The sequence below is a fragment of the Cydia splendana genome, chromosome Z (assembly GCF_910591565.1).
Source record: "Cydia splendana chromosome Z, ilCydSple1.2, whole genome shotgun sequence".
In the NCBI taxonomy this organism is placed as follows: Eukaryota; Metazoa; Arthropoda; class Insecta; order Lepidoptera; family Tortricidae; genus Cydia; species Cydia splendana.
The window spans coordinates 16978590-16997812 of NC_085987.1; the positions used below are offsets into that span (position 1 = coordinate 16978590).

The 19223-nt window shown below is 39.4% G+C and overlaps 2 protein-coding genes across 8 annotated transcripts in view; both read right to left on the bottom strand.

Annotated features, from left to right (window-relative positions):
• Window positions 1-1985: 1985 nt before the first annotated feature.
• On the bottom strand, window positions 1986-2852 carry LOC134805164 (transmembrane protein 256 homolog). Its single transcript, XM_063778462.1, has 3 exons — window positions 2656-2852; window positions 2241-2516; window positions 1986-2160 (listed from the first exon to the last, which is right to left on the bottom strand). Exons 1-3 carry the CDS (start codon window positions 2725-2727, stop codon window positions 2017-2019), a joined length of 492 nt encoding a protein of 163 aa, XP_063634532.1. The 5' UTR covers window positions 2728-2852; the 3' UTR covers window positions 1986-2016.
• Window positions 2853-6961: 4109 nt separating this feature from the next.
• The window catches only part of LOC134805077 (inter alpha-trypsin inhibitor, heavy chain 4-like), a 41976-nt gene continuing 29714 nt past the window's right edge, over window positions 6962-19223 (bottom strand). For 2 of the 7 annotated variants that reach the window (XM_063778362.1, XM_063778364.1), the window contains exons 16-21: window positions 17777-17797; window positions 17602-17676; window positions 16279-16380; window positions 11402-11700; window positions 10125-10276; window positions 6962-7383 (exon numbers count right to left, since the gene is read on the bottom strand). In XM_063778362.1, coding sequence (XP_063634432.1) covers window positions 7326-7383; window positions 10125-10276; window positions 11402-11700; window positions 16279-16380; window positions 17602-17676; window positions 17777-17797 — 707 coding nt within the window. In that variant the 3' untranslated portion in view covers window positions 6962-7325. Of the gene's footprint in view, window positions 7384-10124; window positions 10277-11401; window positions 11701-13585; window positions 13670-16278; window positions 16381-17601; window positions 17677-17776; window positions 17798-19223 lie in introns of all 7 variants that reach the window. The other 5 variants (XM_063778366.1, XM_063778365.1, XM_063778367.1 and 2 more) reach the window with 5 other exon arrangements.

The following is a 19223-nucleotide window of genomic DNA, read 5'->3' on the forward strand; positions in this document are numbered from 1 at the left end:
TGTTAGAGATATGAGACGAGACCATCGGTATTCAGTAGTGAGGTACGGACTATTGATTTGGCCGACTAGCCGACTAATCGGCGCTCGAATGGCTGATTAGTCGGCTAGTCGGCCAAATAATTTGTTTCGTATAAGTTCAGGTGAAAAACAATAGTTTTGCTCCTTTGGTTGCGCTATTCATCATAATTCAGCTTGGCTAAAAGGTGTTCTCTACAGGTTCAAAGACCTATCACAAGAATCCTCGTTCAATTTCTGTCTTTGGTTCTTTTATTTTGCGATCCTGAGCAGACCGCCAGTACAGCTTGTAGGAGGTCTAGGCTCTATTTCCCGTACGTAGTCGCCAGTTAAGAACCTATCCCCTGTGGTCAGCGTCTTTACGAGCAACGTGCCCTGACTAAGTCTCTAAATTTTGCAATATTATTAATAGTTCCTTATGGCTCCACCATTAAAAAAAAATTAACTATCGAACTTGCACATGAAATTACACGAGAATCAGTTGAGATCGACCTGTAGACACCCTGTAGAGGAAAACACCAGTGGCCTATTTTATAAAGCTACAAGTTACAATTTACAAGCGGAAGTCTCGTTCTAACACATAGGGTTAGAAGGAGACTTCCGCTTGTAAATTGTAACTTGTAGCTTTATAAAATAGGCCACAGCCCACCAACATATGATAACGATCAAACGGTCAATTATATGAACAAAAGTTTTCACATCACCTATTCGGAAAAGGGCTTTTTCTTCCCCGCTAGGAGGGATCAAAGTGGCACTTTTCCTCCCTGCTAGGGGGTATCAATAAAGTGGCACTTTTCTGTTCTAGGACTCTGTTTTTGTTATTTTTTGCATTCTTTTTTTAGCTTGAATAATATTTTGAAACAATAATTTGTGTGAACACTAAGATTTTTTTATTTTCCTCATAGTTGATGTGAAAAGCAGTATGTGTCACACGGTATCATAATTATTTCGTCTTGAGCGTTAACACTTGAATCCCTCATTACGCTCAGGATTCTACAGTAGAATCCATCGCTTCATTCAGGATTCAATGTACGCCCTTGACGGAAATATATCATTTTGATTCCTTGTAACACAAACTACTATTTCGTATGCACCCTGAATAGGTATTTTAGTAAAAACATAAAACATATGGTAAATATTGACTGTTGATTTAATTTTTTTCTGTTTTTCTTTCACTAATAAAGTGCCGACTAATCGGCCATTTTTGCCGACTAGTCGCCGACTAATCGCCGACTACAAATGTGGCCGGATAGTCGGCTTTCCCGACTAGTTGGCGACTAGTCGGTACATCCCTAGTATTCAGGATTATTGAGATTATAATTGCCGTTGACTATTTATTTACTTATTACTAATTTAACCATAAGTTATTTCACTATTTGGTGTGCAAAATATGCAACCCAACATGGGAATCTTTCACTGACCCTTCTGACTGTTCTGTCTCCCACTTAAATTATAAAAAAAATTATAATGATAAAATAAAAAACCCAATTTTCTTGTATTAAACATATATTTGAACCTACTTTTATAACAATTACTTAGGTCTCTATTTTTAGACAGCAAAATAGTGTAATGTTTTACAGATGAAATTAATTACACTGAGCAGACCTTATCTCTTGATTATTTAAAACTACAATCAGACGAAGACAATGTGGCTGCTGTTTCTGAAAACATTTTGTGAATCTACCAAATGATGGAATATAGTAAGCAAAAAATATATACATATATGTAAAATAAACACTTCTATCTTATTTAACCAGTAAACATTATCTACTACATGAGTTATTTGACTCTGACAAGTAAACTGGAAACTGGAGCTAAGATATATTGCTAAGCTCATAACATAGTAAAAATAGTTTTGGTCTAGTAATTCCTAAAAAACATGCACAGTTCTCTAGTAAAGTATCCATACCTATCAATGACATTTATCATATAATTGATACTAATATAAATGAAGTGATAAAATTCACATGACTAATAATTACATAATACATTCCATTATTCTTAAAATACCATTGCTATCCAGCCAAGTATGAGGCACGAACCCCCAATTGGTGTGAGTCTACGCAAAGTGCGGTCTCCAGTGAATGCATGGTAGTAACAGGTTCCACAGAACAACCCCATCCCTGCCATGAAGAATGCACCAGCCTGAAAAAAAAATACATTTACACACATTCTTAATAATTTGGTTTCTAAAATAGCTATACGTTAGGAGCTTAAAAACTTACAATAAAAGGTCTTTTGCACAGTGGCACTGTCATTAGTGCCAAAGTGTGTAGAAAATGGAACCGATTAGCAGTATCAAATATTTTCCTCAGATCTTCTTTGGTGTCAGTTTCTGGGAAAGTGCGATGGGCACCCATAGCTCCCAGCACAACGGCGGAAGCTCCGCTCAGGCCGGCGAGCCGCACGAACGGCCCAGCTTCCTGCGCTAACTCCCACAGAGGCATCTTTACTATAATGGTTACTGGTGGAGCCTCTACAGTCTTAGACTTAAACACGCCCTGAAAATCCAAATGGAAAACAAGGTGAACTGATTGCGCAAATACAGAATAAATTGAACATGCAAATCTTTTACGTCAAACGGGTTCGACTAGATTATATTTTGCCTTATCATTCACAATGAATAGATTGGCAACTTACGATATGGCGCAAGAATGACATAGCTCCGTCCGTCACCGTATTAATCATCAAAGTATCCATCAAATTTACCATACCTTTTGTTTATTTACAAGTGATATTATAAAAAATATATAGGTGGGTATTAACGTAAATTCTCTGAAGTTGGATCAATAAAAACGTATTTTGAGGTAAAATTTGGACTGTCAATGTCCACTTGACATTACAATTTTTTTTTTTCATCTACTGTCATAGATGGTAGGATCGTTATAGAAGTGCTATACGCGTGCCTTGCGTGTGCCTCTAGCGCCGCGATTCGCCCACGAGTGTGGAGTGGGCTTAGCCCCCATACCTACGGGCGCTTTACAACGCGCGTTAAAAAAGCGTTTGAATGACACAAATGGATACATGTGTATTTATTCCATATTTATTCACACGACAGCGGTGGCGCTTTTTATGAAGCGTTGTTGGATTTTTGACTTTAAGCCTTGGTCGTTACTTACATCGAATTTAGGCCTCATAATCACGAGCGCTTTTTCAACGCGCGTTAAAAAAGTGCTTGAATCTGTCTGCACGCTAAATCCAATTTAATAACCAAGGCTTAAAGTCGAAAATCCAACAACGCTTAGTAAAAAGCGCCAACGCCATCGTGTGAATAAATACTCATGTTTCCATTTGTGACATTCAAACGCTTTTTTAACGCGCGTTGAAAAAGCTCTCGTGCTAATGGGGGCTTAGAGTCGGACGCAGTGCAAGTGTTATTTATACGTCATAATTTCATAGAAGTTTGACGTTTAAAATAACAAAAAAAAGAAAAGTACAGAGATTTTCATAGCCCACGCAGTGCAAGTGCAATTTTAAACGTCAAACTTCTATCAAATTATGAAGTATAAATAAAACAGTTGCACTGCGTGCCTATCAAAATTGCTGCAGACTTTTCTTGGTCTTACTCTATAAAGCCCCCTCCAGACTATGCCCGTGAATCGCGAGCGAAGCCGCGAACGCGAATGTGGAGTCGATTTCGCTGTCTGCGACGCCACACTCGCGTTCGCGGCTTCGCGCCGCGATTCGCGCACGAGTGTGGAGGGGGCTTAATATAACCGGCCAGGAGCATGTCGGGCCATGCTCAGTGCAGGGTTCCGTAGTTTCCGTTTAGTTGCGTGAGTTGCGTCATGATGATGATGATGATGAGAGGTACAATAATATAGATATGAAATGGGGGAGGGGCCAGATGACCGAACGTGATGCACCACCACCGTAAGTTTAGTATGGTTTATGGTGGGCAACAAATATAAACTCGACCAATCATTTTGTCGCATTGCGTATGTTCTGTCCCTCACGGACAAATAAATAAACAAAATAGTATAAAATAGATTTTTACCCGACTGCATCAGAAGGAGGGTAATGTTTTTCGAGCGTAGGTACATTATGTCTATTTATTTGACACGCCTTAGAGCCCATACGGCTGGACGGTTTTTGACATAGGTATGAGGTGTGGTTGAATTTGTCAAAGTTGTGGCAGTGACACAGGCTATGGCCAAAGAGAATTAAATCACTACGGCTATGGCTATAACATAACGACGCCCGCAAATGAAAAAATGGAGGGAAGGTGGGTTGTTTTTTTTTCATTTCTCATGCTCTGAAATAGGGTTATTGTTGTTCTAAAAGGTGTGCAGAAAATGATACGTTTCTGCATTAGAGCATTTTAGGTTCCAAGTACGATTTTATTAATTTTTTTACGATTAAAGCAATTGAAATTTGGGTATTAAATGGATTAATTTGTTATACAACTTCCATTTTGATATTTGACTCCCCATTCCATAAATCACGATATATTTGCCTAAATTGTTAATTGAAAGTACTTACCCTCAAAAATACTATATAAATGTATACTTAGTTTTTAAAAAACACATGCATTTTACTTTCCTCGTATTCCAAATGAAAAGTAGAGTGTTTAACTCGGGTGAAAGGCGTCATTTCAGCCTCGGACTATTGGCGCTCTCGCTCGGACTTCTGGCAGAAATGAGTGCCTTTCATTTCATCCCTTGGATAACAATCTACTATTTTCTTACTGTAGCAATATGGATACCAAATGAAAGCTAGTGAAAAGACCATTTCAAAAATATATGTAAACAGTCGGTTTTTTTTTGTTTGTTTTAATAATAGTTGCAGTTTAATGTAACGGAAAATTATACTTTTTTAGTGTTCCGTACCTCAAAAGGAAAAAACGGTACCCTTATAGGATCACTTGTGCGTCTGTCTGTCTGTCCGTCTGTCACAGCCCATTTTCTCCAAAAGTACTGAATCAATTAAGTTGAAATTTTGTGCACATATGTAAATTCGTGACCCAAAGACGGACATCTTACGTAAATAAATGAATTGTAAACATGAAGGCCACTTTTGGGGGGTAAATGAGAAAATTAAAAAATAATGTTTTTTTAAACTATATCGTGCTACATATCAAAATAAATGAAAGAGCTTATTTTGAGAATATCAAATATATATTTTTTTGTAATAATAAAATAAATAGTTTAGAAGTTATTTCAGAAAATAGCCAAAAAATGATTATCCCCCCCCCCCTTTATCTCCGAAACTACTGGGTCTAAAATTTTGAAAAAATTTACAAAATAGTTCTTTAAGTACCTATAGATGACAGGAAAATCTATTAGAAATATGCAGTCAAGCGTGAGTCGGACTAATTACTTCGTTTTTGATCCGACCCCTACGGGTTTTTAAAAGGCAATTCACTCGCGTTACACATATAAAATTTACATTGTTAAAAATTGGGTAATGTACGGAACCTTCGAGCAACACCGGCTTCCGACACATCGGAAGGGAGGGGCCCAAGCGATATCTTACCGTCATAGAGGTACAATAACTAGAGATGACACGGGGGAGAGGCCAAACGACCGAACGAGATGCACTTATGGAAATTTCAGTAAGAGTAGCAGAGAAAGCGGTATTATTACTTGTCCTTGTCATATTCTCACTTTTTGTTTGTTCCCCACCAAAAATTTAGTATGGTTTATGGTGGGCAACAAATAACCCGACCGAATTACGTAGATTGTTTTTGGTTTGTTGTCAGGAATGTTAAAACGTGTTTTTAATATTGTCGCTTTGCGTATGTTTTGTCCCTCACGGAGGCACGCGTATAGCTCATCTATGTAATACTAGGTCTATGCTTACCGTACAAATCTTTCTGCCATTTTTTGCGGGGGGAAAGGTGCACACAGTCGCACTTCACACACACTTACATACAAAATCCAATCTGTAATGACGACACGAATACATAGAAAATGACACACGTCAAAGACAAATCTTGCAAACCTCGATCTCTTTTTGTGTACGGACTGGTACGGACGAGTCACAAGTGTCACAACACGCACACTAACACATTTTCGTCGAAGTGTTCTGACAGACTATGAGAAGTCGGATTTGTCGCTCGACCGATAGTTTTATTACCCGCGCTAGATCAATTGATCTTGTACCTAGGCAGAGGGGAAATAGTGCGAATGCCGCCTCCCTTCCGGACAGATTGGATTTTGTATGTAAGTGTGTGAGAAGTGCGCCTGTGTGCACCTTTCCCCCCGCAAAAAATGGCAGAAAGATTTGTACGGTAAGATATCGCTTGGGCCCCTCCCTTCCGAAGTGTCGGAAGCCGGTGTTGCTCGAAGTTTAGAGCACTTGAAAGTCAACTGTGGATTGTGAAATTTTTGAACGTTTTCTAATAATTTGTTAGACGAAGTATTGAAAATGTTACAGTTACAGTATGTTATATATTGTGATCTACTCACAAAGCCCTTTCATTTAGCACCCCACATGGTATGTTTAAAAAAACGAAAATAAAAAGGTTTGTACTGCTGACTTTATGACGTCACCGCAACTACCCCCACCACTTTCGCGCTTGTCATCTCATATATTTGTGTTCAGGGCATTGCACTAATTGCATCGATACCATATTCACTCATACCTGAGACGACATGAACGACAACTAACCTAAAGCCTGTGTGGCCGGCCGTTTACTAGTTAGCTTAGTGCTGCACTCTGGCGGTGGAACGTTGCAGTAGGTAATACCCCCTATTTACATAATTAATTATGTACCCATGCCAAATTGAAGTATTAGTACTGTACTTACCTAATAAATGAACCTCTCTTTTTCGAGTAAAAATTTTTTTCTTCTACATTTTCCTAATCAGAACACGGTACCGAATATGCCCTTCAACGGATCCCCTCTGTTTTTGTTACACTTGTATAAAAAGTAATAAAAACCACGTTACAAAGTTCGCTGGAAAACTTATACTTGAGGAAGGCGGAAAATAAAACAATAGTATAATAAATGCGATATATCACTCTTTATTTTTTTATAATCGCACTGCGGCTAACAAAAACTGCATGCTCTCATTTTCGTTAAGTTACCGACGAAGAAGTAAAAAATAGATTTTGTGGAAAATTAGAAAAAAATGGTCTACCTACTTAATTATCCATTTATGGAGCAGTTCGTTTTCCTAAACAACATAGTTTATAATCGTATCTACTTCGTCAATAGCATTCTTATAAGTTCTAACTAGGTATTATATGAGTGCCTGGACTTAAACATTAAAATCACATTTTCACAACATTTCGATTATGTTTAGAGTATAATATGTAAGTATTTCGAACAAGATTGTTCTGAATGTCGGCAGCTGGGTGCTACCTCAAGGCGTCGGGCTCCGCGGGACCACGCTCGCGCTAGGGCAGCACACGCCGGCGTACCTGAAAACCGAAGTACATACATTTTAAACAACACGACTGAATGAGGCATGTAAGGCATGTTGTTCACCTTTGAAGTTACTTCGTTCGTTTTACACATTGTAGTCTGGCTAACCATAAATAAGTGCTTATCGACATCGTTTGTAACACATAACATAATTATAAACATTAAAGAACTCGAACAAGATTAAGATTATACATTAAAGGTGACTGACCTTTAGCAGTGAACTATGAAACTTCCCGTATAATAAAATTAAACATACGTTATAACGGTGACTGACGGTTTGGTGCAACAGACCCTAACGCCGTTATTCATAAAACTTAGCAATCTCTTAAAAACCTCTGTTAAATTTTGTCTCTTTCAAATAAACAGAAATGTCACATATAAGTTTAACTTAAGGTGGTTCGATTTTCATACAAAATTCAATCCCTGTTCATTAAGTAACTACACACTATTAGTACATAAATATTTCCGCATTTATCTACTTTCGAATATTCGTTTGCGCGAAATTAATAGGAAAACAATGTTTCATACAGAAATCATGCAAGAATCATAGTTAACTTTTCATCAATTTTACGTATGTGTGTGTCACAAATGTCGTGTACAGATACATTTGCGACGTTGCCATACCATTTCCGACGTTGCCGGGCTGACCACGGCGCGAATTTGGAGTGCCGGCATGTTTAGTGCAATTTTGTTGACAGGTACTTAATTGACCGAAGCGAGAATAAGTACCCGAAGTTCGTCAGCTTAGCTAAGAACTATCATGGTGTGTTTTGTAAACAGTCGCTTGTTTGCTTATAAACGGAAGGTTCCCGGTTCGATCCCCAGCTGGGACATAACTTTTTGTATTTTTTTTACACCTAAATTTCGTATTGTTTTTTTTATTTATTATGGGGATTAAGTATGGGCTAAGCGTATTCGTTTATTTTTTACAAAGATAATTAGAAATTATAGTCTACCTAATCTCTTGGATTTTTACAATCAGGACATCCTCACTGCAATAAAAAAGAAATGTATAAAATTTCCTGTGGTTGAAAATAATGGAATTATTACTAGTTACTACCCGCTCTCTGCTACCCGGTAAGTAAATTATAACTTTATTAGAATCCATATTGTTGCATCATCTTTCTTCCTATTACCTACCAACATTAGACATTTTTTTGACGTAGCGGAAACTAAAACTTCTATACAAATATTTGGGACATAGTTTTTAGGGTTCCGTACCCAAAAGGTAAAACGGGACCCTATTACTAAGACTTCGCTGTCCGTCCGTCCGTCCGTCTGTCTGTCACCAGGCTGTATCTCACGAACCGTGATAGCTAGACAGTTGAAATCTTCACAGATGATGTATTTCTGTTGCCGATATAACAACAAATACTAAAAACAGAATAAAATAAAGATTTAAATGGGGCTCCCATACAACAAACGAGATTTTTGACCAAAGTTAAGCAACGTCGGGCGTGGTCAGTACTTGGATGGGTGACCGTTTTTTTTTTGCATTTTTTTTCCGTTTTTTTTTATTATGGTACGGAACCCTTCGTGCGCGAGTCCGACTCGTACTTGCCCGGTTTTTATATTAGCATCAGGATTCAACAAGAATATGCTAGTGATTCTGAGTTGGAAGAACCCAAAAAGATCATAATCTATGAAAATCAGGTATTGAATATATTTTTTGAAAACGTTGATAAAGTAATTTATTGATAATACCAAATAATACTGAATATTTGGGGGAAGCGCTGGTGGTCTAGCGGAAAGCGCGTGTGACTTGCAATCCGGAGGTCGCGGGTTCTAACCCCGGCTCGTACCAATGATTTTTCGGAACTTTTGTACGAAATATCATTTGATACCTATTTACGGAAACCTATTTATATACCGATATCTATTTTTCGGTGAAAGAAAACAATGTGAGGAAACCGGACTAATCCCAATAAGTTTACTCTCTGGGTTGGAAGGTCAGGGCAGTCGCTTTCGTAAAAACTAGTGCCCATGCCAATTCTGGGATTAGTTGCCAAGCGGACCCCACGCGACGAAGAAGAAATTGAATATCTGGGAAACCGACCAAAGCTTAGAAAACATATAAAAACTCAAAAATGCGCGTTTTCTCACAGATGAGACCTAGCTAAGAGATCCAACCCCTTATAACAAATTTCATTGAAATCGTTAGAGCCGTTTCTGATATCATCCAAATATAGAAATAAAAATATATATATAATAATGGCTCGTTTAAAGGTAAGATAACACAAAAAGACAAAAAGAAATTACCTACTCGCACCAGTCTTGAACCCCAATCCTCTTGCACATATTTCCACGAACATACCGCAACGCCATTGCAGCATACTTACGTTGTGTGAAATTGTCTACTACAAGGATCACGGAAACACTGTTCGCATGTGAGTAATAGTAGGAAAAAGCGTGACAGCAACACTCCGTCGACGTAAAAGGGTGGTTTTTGCACAATGAAGTATTCAATGTTTATTTTAATAGTTCAATATTTAGTTAAAGAGTGCGCTAAACATACTTTTAAGTATACAAATACCAAGACCATTCCACAAAAAAATAAAACGTGTAATTTTGCGAGAGTGGCGCCATCTAGCGAGAGTTAAGCTTTGAGTAACCTAGTCGAACCACCTTAAGCACTATATAGATATTATACCTACTTACACCTCTTTTATTTACTCTCCGATATATTATAATTTACAGAAGTAATTAATGAAATATGAGATACACGGTTCATAGTTACCCTTGGTTGGAAGCATGCACCGCGCAGTGGATGTCCTGGTAGATCTGGGGCGTGATGTTGCGTGCCGCGTTGCAGCGCGTGAGGTAGACGCAGACGCCGGCGCCGCCGTCCGTGGCACGCGCGCATGCCGCGTCGCTCGCCTCCACGGGCGCCTGCATACAATAGTATATTATAATACGTCACGTAAGAGCAAGCTTTATTCAAGGTCAAATGAACTGGCGCGTCTCAAGGCCATGGCGGAGCCAGAATCCGGGGCGTGGCTCCATACATTGCCCTCACCTCAACTGGGTGGGTTGGGTACCATGCTAGACAATTAACTCGCTGAGAATAGCTGTGGCACTCAGATTGGGGGCAAAAGTGTGTGAGCCTCGCTGCGGAGCATGGGTGGCCCAGAATGGGCATCATGGCCTGAGTTGCCGACGATGCGGTGGCCGTTTTCGGAGACACCACTCTGTAAATGAGATTGTGCGGAGGGCCATGGTTTCGGCAAACGTTCCCTGTGTTTTGGAGCCGCCGGGTCAGAGTCGCACGGCTGGGAAGAGGCCGGACGGCCTCACTACGTTGTTTCCGTGGCGGAGAGGGCGCTGCCTCTTGCGGGATGCAACTTGCGTGAGCACGTTCGCTGCATCCCATTTGGGGCAGACCAAGCGTTGTGCTGGTTCGGCGGCGGAGACTGCTGCCAAGCTGAAGCACATTAAATACTCCGCACTGGCATCGGCGTACGATTTTGTGTCGGTAGCACTAGAGCCAGCACGGCCGTGGGGAGTGGAAGCTCGCCGACTTTTTGGGGAAATAGGCCGGCGTTTGCGGGAGAGAGGTGGTGATCCTCGCTCTGGATCGTACTTGGTACAGGTCTCCATAGCAGTTCAGCGGGAAAATGCGTCGGCATTATGAAGAGTCAGGTACAATGCAGGCCATGCAGGGTGGGTTATTTTAGGCCTCGTGTAGGTTAAGTTTCATTTGGATTAGGTTAAGTTCAATTTCATTATTGATTATTTGCAATTCACACAAATATCACTATCATTACTACACTTTATAAAACAAAGTCCCCCGCCGCGTCTGTCTGTGTGTTTGTACATATGTTCGCGATAAACTCAAAAACTAGGTATATTGAACGGATTTTCATATATCATCAATAGAGGGATTCTTTAGGAAGGTTTTGGTATATTAATTTGTTAAGGTTTTGTGTAATCCGTGCGAAGCCGGGACGGGTCGCTAGATTTTTTTTATATAAATTAGCCTGTTTAAAAAAAACAATAAAAGGTAAACAAACGTACATTATCCTTAGTAAGTTTAAGGTTAACAGTGGTCCCGTTCACTTGTAAAACGAGAGCGTCCGCGTTGGCATCGAGCAAGTGCTGCGTCCAGCCGAACTGCTCCAAGTGGTAGGGTTGCAGGGGGCTGGCAGCCGCCTTGTTGTGGTCCGCGGCGGGCACCCTAATAGTGGTCGACAGTGGTGCGGGCCGCGCGGGTGCGGGCGCACCGGGCGCACCGGGCCTGGGGGGCGCCGGGAACCCAATCGACTGAGCGGGGAAGTACGCGGCTCCTGGCGCGCTCAGAGCTACTCCAGCTGGACCTTAAACACATCTTCATTAACTTTCAAGGTTTACGGAACATGAAATACATAAATATTATATATCTCTGGCCGCTAGAGACCTTCCATTCCATTGTGTTTTTAACCTTTATTTTGAGATAACAATATTGCATTTAATTTTGTGTTCGCAAGTTTTGATCTGTGGGCGGCAAGAGAGTATATAAGTATATACTTATTAACATACAAGCCATGTAGCTATATTATTACACAAGTTATTATAATGTTCAGAATAAAAATGGTTGTCTATTGTTTGTCCGAAAATTATATAAAATAATACTCATATGCCCGAATTTTATTTGCCCGAATTTCATTTGCCCGAATTGTTTGTTTACCATAAAAATGATGTAACATACTCTTTGTTTACCCGATTATTAGATTCCATAACGTACGAGTGCCATACGTGTTGTTGTCCATATTATTAATTGTAATAATATTATTTAATAGAATATTTAAACCTCACCTAACCCACTTTTCCAGTAGTATTTCTTTTCTGTAAGGGTCGCAGTTCAAACCTAACCTAACCCATTTTTCTAGTAGCATTTGGTTTCTGTAAGGGTCGCAATTCAAACCTAACCTAACCCACTTTTCTGATAGCATTTCTTTTCTGTAAGGGTCGCAATTCAAACCTAACCTAACCTACTTTTCTAGTAGCATTTATTTTCTGTGTGGGGTGCAGTTCAAACCTAACCTAACCCACTTTTCCAATAGCATTTCTTTTCTGTAAGGGTCGCAGTTCAAACCTAACCTAACCCACTTTTCCAGTAGCATTATTTTTCTGTAAGGGTCGCCGTTCAAACCTAACCTAACCCATTTTTCTAGTAGCATTTGGTTTCTATAAAAAATATATATTATGGCTAGTGATAATTATGGCTTACAATGATGATGACAAATGATATTATTGAAATTGATTTTATGGGAAATTAAGTTTCTGGCACGTGACTAATATAGTAAACAATAAGTATTGCATATGTAATTATGGGAAACAATATAATGGCTGTTGACTATTATGGCAAATGAAATTATGGCAAATGAAATTCTGGCAAGTGGGTGTATACCAATAAAAATATGTTGTCAAGTATCTATTCAAGTAGATAGGAAGTTATTATTTAGTTAAATCGACAGCATGTTACTTGAAATTGATTAAATTAAGTCAAACTTAGTCCTGATAATACCTCTTTCATCACACTTACTCGAAAAAGATCTGGTTTTATGCAGGTGTAAAGGACAAAGGCATATTGTTCTCGAGGGAGTTATGGATTGTGAAAAACAAAAGGGTTATAGCTAGGGAGTTATATCTTCTTTTACGCGCTAAGCCAACTTACACTCAATTTGAATTTATTTGCAGTGGGGTAATGCGAGGACATAATATATGCATTTTATATGGGAGAAATAATACAAGATTTTCGTTAATTTATTAAAATGCATATTTAAAGTAATAATTTACTGTAAAAGTGCAAAATTCCTGTTAGCATTTAACTGACACTATTATGTAACTGTTTGAAATGATTGTATGTGCAATTTTTATTTTCACAGATATTTTAATGTTGAAGACATTTCATGATGTGGAAAGTGCACTTTTTTGCAATTTACTCAAATATCGACACGGAGAAAGTGCCAAAAAATGTGTGCGTACACGACCTTATTGCCCATGCCCATACATTGAGGTTGTGCGCAGGTACATATTTTTGGCATTTTGTCCGACTGTACACGGCTCATGTAGAATGAGCTGTGCACTGTACTTGTCTTACACTCGTTAAATATATAATAATGCCCTATAGTTACATATGTATGGAAGTAAGTACAAGTACAACGTGAAAAAAGACTATGCCACATGAGCTTGTCTCTTAAATATCTTTGGCAAGCCTACCTGATGAGGATAAACCTGAATAACCCTGGTGGAACCGACGGCGGGAATAACTATAGCCACTATATGCCATCAATGGTGACGTTCCTGAAAGTTACACATTTACCAATTACTATTGTCAGGGTACAAGAAAACGGAGCGTGCGATTTACTAGAGTGGCTTATTGTTATTTTTAATTATTAAAACATTTTTCATGCTTTGAATAGTTTCTTACTTATTTTAGTAGATTCCAAATCATGCTTACAAACTTTTTAAGCTGTATGCACATGCTAGACATAGACAGGCAGTCGTATCTACAATGCAATTGTGTAGTCTTCACTCAATGCATGAAATGAGAACGCGAGCAAACAACAGATATAGTTATGACCATCTTCTTAGGGCCAATAACGATACCGCAAAAAAGTTATAAACCAGTTAAGGGAAATTGTATCATGAATGAACCTATTGCCTAATTAATGGGTTAATGAACGAAACTATGGGAAGTAAGGAAAACAATCTCCATGTATGAAAAAGTGTTCGCCAAAAAACCTTAAATAGGTGGCGCCACAATACATACAATACGATAAAAAATTTAAAATCATTGACAGTGCACTTCACTTCGTCAATAACGCTTACGTTCTTAGCTATTGGAACTGGAATTAGATTTGAAACTGTTATTTATAGCTGACAGCTGGACACTTTTGCAAATATTCTCACATAAAATAGTTTCCCTTACCTCTACCTTCCATAAATGAAACCAACACTAGAGTTAGACCAATTTTGACAGCACACGCAGTTCCAGTGTTAGAATGTTCCGTCTTAATTTCATAGAAGTTAGACGTTTAAAATAACACCTGCACTGCGTGGGCTATCAAAATCGCAGACTTTTCTTGGTCTAACTCTAGCCTTCCACGTCAAAAAAATGTAGTCATAATTGACAACATTTCAAAATTTGTAAAGTAAGCTCAATCGAAAACCATTTCGGATAAAACGCTATCTGTATGGACGACAGTTTTTAGATTATATTCCAAAAAATAAGCCGAAAATTGATTTCCGGAAGCGTTATGTCAATAAATCATTACAGTGGTTAAGAAGTTAAATCCTTTTTAAGTAAGAACTAAGAGTTAGACCAAGATAAGTCTGCAACGATTTTGATAGCACACTCAGGGCAAGTGTTATTTGTGCTACGTCATAATTTCATAGAAGTTTGAATCCCCAATAAGGCTCAGTTGACCCTCTGGGCTGGAAGGTCAGATGGCAGTCGCTTTCGTAAAAACTAGTGCTTTCGCCAATTCTTGGAATTAGTTTTCAAGCGGACCCCAGGCTCCCATGAACCGTGCCAAAATGCCGGGACAACGCGAGGAAGATGATGACACTGGCCAAGTGTAATTTTAAACGTCAAACTTCTTTGAATTACTCAGTACTTATTCTATTTTAGAATTTTTCGCTTGCTCGGATATCAATATTTATAGCACGAGAGGTTAAACAACAACTTTGCCCCCTTGAAAAACAAATAACTATTCTAACACCTAGAGATAATAACGAAGGCCGACGTAATGTACGATGTTCACTAATACGCAATGACGATAAAATAAACAGAAAAATCCCCGGTAAATACAATAACCATAGTTTAGTGGTGAGGGTTGGAACTGTTGGAAGAGCCAGGGACTGAGTTAATAGGTAAACTGGGTACCTAACAATTCACACTATTTTCGTTTCATATTAAAATAAATGGAATGCAAGGGAATGAATAATAAAATAAATGAATGTGGATAGGATGAAGGGTTTCATTAACGTGCTGCTTGTCAAGTAACATGCTGTCGATAAGGTATACGTTTTCTGGTTTACTGCACACTTGTACAAGTTGTACAGTACCTACTTGTTTAACGACATCTCAAACTACGAGTATATCTTAAGTCATTGGGTTGATTTGTTTAAGAGGGAATAAGCATTTTAAGATAGCGCTTTCTTACATATCAATAATGTATGTATGTACCATAAGAAACGTGACGTGTAAACTATATATGTATATTGGTGAACTTTCCAATAGTTACAGTATTTATTACTCGGGTAGATAAATACCTATATGCCGGGTATTTTTGTTGGACTCCGATAATTAAAAATTAATAAAAAATTATAGCAATCAAAGTTAACTAACTCAATGTCAGAATAGTTATTTATACACGATACAAGTGCGGAATAGAGGAAATTCGAAACGAGTGGCGATAAATTAAAACACGACCGAAGGGAGTGTTTTAAATCGACACGAGTTGCGAATTACCTATTCGCACGTGTATCGTACGTTTTACAGTACATATGGCCCTTTAAACTTTTGACATACGCACGAAAAGTGCTATTTTACGCACTAGTGCGGGAAAATACTACCATATGTACTGTAAACGTTATTTGCAGTTATGTCTGATTTCTATTAAGACTACTGCTAACCTAATTGTTATCTGATAAAACTTTGGCAACTTTCAATTGTTATAAGAAAGATACTTAGGCGCGTAAAGTAGTTCAAAATATTGATGCGCAATTTAGACAGCTGAACTTGATGAGAATTTTAGCGCTTGGTGACAATTGCCAATCAATACAGTTGGCTAAACAAACGTATGACGCCGTCCATATTTTGTACTACCTACTTACGCATCACAGTTTTTACCTAGTCCAACAAAGATATCCTTATTAGGTAATAGAGATCAGTGTTTTGAACAAACCTCGATGTTCATCGCCGAGACCGTCGTCCTCCGCGCCGTCAACCGCATAGTCGGCGGATTCTACATCGTCCGCGACAGGCAGAGGCGCGCCAAAGAAAGCCTCTTTATAACAAAACAAGCGGCCAGTAAGCACAGTTAGGCACATCACGCTTCACACACATTCCACCTCAGCTGGACGGTGTCCGGCATGTTTTCACCAAGCCCGATACGCGTTGGGCCAACTCTGGCCAATCTCAGGAACATAAAGAGACAAAGCGCTTTTGCCATCGCGTCCCGCCACAAATCTGCGCATTGACCAAAGTTGGCTCGAAATTTGTCTTAAGCTGTTTTAGGTCAAACTATACAAAAATATTAGTAGAAATGCGCTTATACTTCTTGTTCGGTAAACTGGGAGGATACATTATCTTTGCATAATGTAAGTATCCAAGGAATTAATTCTAAGAAAGCAATTAGGTACATGACGTTCTCCAGTCGCTAACAAGTCTGCAGCAGCTCACATTATTTTACTAATGATACTTTAACTCTTGAGCGTGTTAAATGTTTTTATATTTGAACCTTTTATAATTGTGTTTGTGTTTTGTGTTGCAATCATTTGACACCTGTAGATATTTCAACACATGACAGTATTGCATGCACTAAATGTAATTAATGAAAAACAAGTTAGTTATAATGAATCATGTACACACATACGATATTTGTATAGCATATCTATCCCATTCGAATATTTTAAAAATGTTAGTAAAAAACAATTACAAAATTTTGAATTGTTGAACGAAAAATGGTTCAATATCCGAATGGCATAGACTAGCCGTTATTTCCATGTTTACGCAAGACAAACGCCGACACAACCCAATGATCACAGAGCATATATTTAACTAGACGCAGGAACTTCGGAAAGCCATTTTCTGTGTATACAATGCACTAAACACCGCCTAGACGCATTTTTGTTGGATGGGTTCTATGTGCAATGACCGATGTGTAATCTAAAATGTAGAAGCCCTAATGACGTCATTCATCATTTAAATTAATTAGTTTGAGGTGCTTGCTACATCTAGTTCAATTCATAGTCTGTGCTGATGAATGATGATACACCCAAGGCCTATTTCAGTAATGGTACAGAACAGCAAGAATCGTAGTATCCGAAGATATTATAGTAAAGTGAAATAGCAACTAATGTTCCACTTTTGTATTATACAGCTCGTTCTGTTAACAAAACGGCCTCCAGTATACCTAGTTTACGATCAAGATGCCACTGGTAAATTAATATGATGTTTACAAGAGCGGATCAATGCTTATATGCGATGTTAGGGTAATGATACTCACGGCTGTGGAGAGACTGGCCCGCATGCCCCACCAGCAGCGAGGAGGGGTAGCTCGCGTAGCTGTGCGCGGCCACGGCTGAAACAAGCCCCACGTCACGTCACAACCACCGCCCGACACCACGCACCTACCGCACGCAACATATCACTAATATGTAACTATTACTACTTATACTCACGCCCACCGTAGTTCGGCCGATCTGGAACAACAACAATACATTCTAATTCATCTGTATTTTGTTACAATTATTTGTAACATATTGCAGAGTTAGAGCATAAATATAAAAGGACGCCGCATCCGAAATTGATCTTTCCTTAGGTGCATTGCGTCTCACTCTCTCACTAAGCAAAAGGCGAGTCGCAAATACCTACACATTGTACCAAGATATTGGACAGATGGAATACCACCCGTACTTATTTTCTAGTAGCCCCGATGTAGTGGAGTTCGTCCAGACATAACGAAATGATTTGACAAAGGACTATCGTTTTTTTTTCACTTTGTACCATTGGTATTTCTTGTATTTAATTTTGTTATTGCAGAATATTTCCATAAAAAAATCAACTAGATTAATAATAATCAAAATATTTGCACCAAATAGCCAAGACTTGCTGGAGCTACTGAAAACCACCGAAGTCTTCAGTAATGCCATCAACATGGAGTTTGGTGTCGATAAATGTGCGGTTATGCATGTACAGCGGGGGAAAGTTGTTAATTCAACAAATTTACAACTTTCTGCGACAATGTCTTTCAGATCCATCTATGAATCAGAAACCTATAAATACCTTGGTATGTCACAGTCGTTGGGATTGAGGAAGAAGGTATTAGACGGTCGGTGAAGGAGCGCTTTTTCAGTCGGCTCACAAAAGTACTTAACAGTCTTTGGAGGAGGCAACAAAGTGCGCGCCTTCAACGCCTGGGTAATGCCTCTACTCACATACTCCTTTGGCATACTAAGGTGGACTCAGACCGAGCTGGATGCCCTGGATCGGAGGGTCCGACAGCTGCTCACCACACACCGTATGCTGCACCCACGCTCGTCTGTTATGAGATTGTATATCCCACAGAAATGTGGAGGTCGCGGCTTCATAACGCCAAAAATCCCCACAACCGTGAGGTGTACAATCTCAGAAATTATTTCCTCAACAACGAGTGTGGGATGCATCGTGATGTGGTGGCAGCTGACAGGGGCCTCACGCCGCTCTCCTTGGCGAACGAGAACTGGCGCAAACCTGTAGTACTAAGCACCGAGGACCGCAAGGCGGTATGGAAAGATAAGCAGCTACACGGGCGGTTCTACAAGGCCCTCATGGGACCCGATGTAGACCTACCCGCGTCGGTGAACTGGCTGCGATTCGGGGACCTCTTCGGAGAAACCGAGGGTTTTGCCTGTGCAATTGCGGACGAAGTTATCATGACGAATAACTACCGGAGATATATCCTGAAGGACGGTGCGGTCGACATTTGTCGGGCATGCCGCCGTCCCGGAGAGTCACTTAGGCATATTATCTCCGGTTGTTCTCATCTTGCTAACGGCGAGTACTTGCACAGACATAATCTCGTAGCCAGAATTATTCACCAGCAGCTTGCCCTCCTATACGGCCTTGTGGACCGCGAAGTGCCGTACT

What these genes read in the sequence shown, in the direction of transcription:
- LOC134805164 (XM_063778462.1), bottom strand. Translation starts at nt 2,727, where the DNA reads ATGGTAAATTTGATGGATACTTTGATGATTAATACGGTGACGGACGGA. An exon ending in TGTCATTCTTGCGCCATATC is followed by an intron (nt 2,517 to 2,655) that starts GTAAGTTGCCAA and finishes TTGGATTTTCAG; the next exon opens with GGCGTGTTTAAGTCTAAGAC. An exon ending in TGTGCAAAAGACCTTTTATT is followed by an intron (nt 2,161 to 2,240) that starts GTAAGTTTTTAA and finishes TTTTTTTTTCAG; the next exon opens with GCTGGTGCATTCTTCATGGC.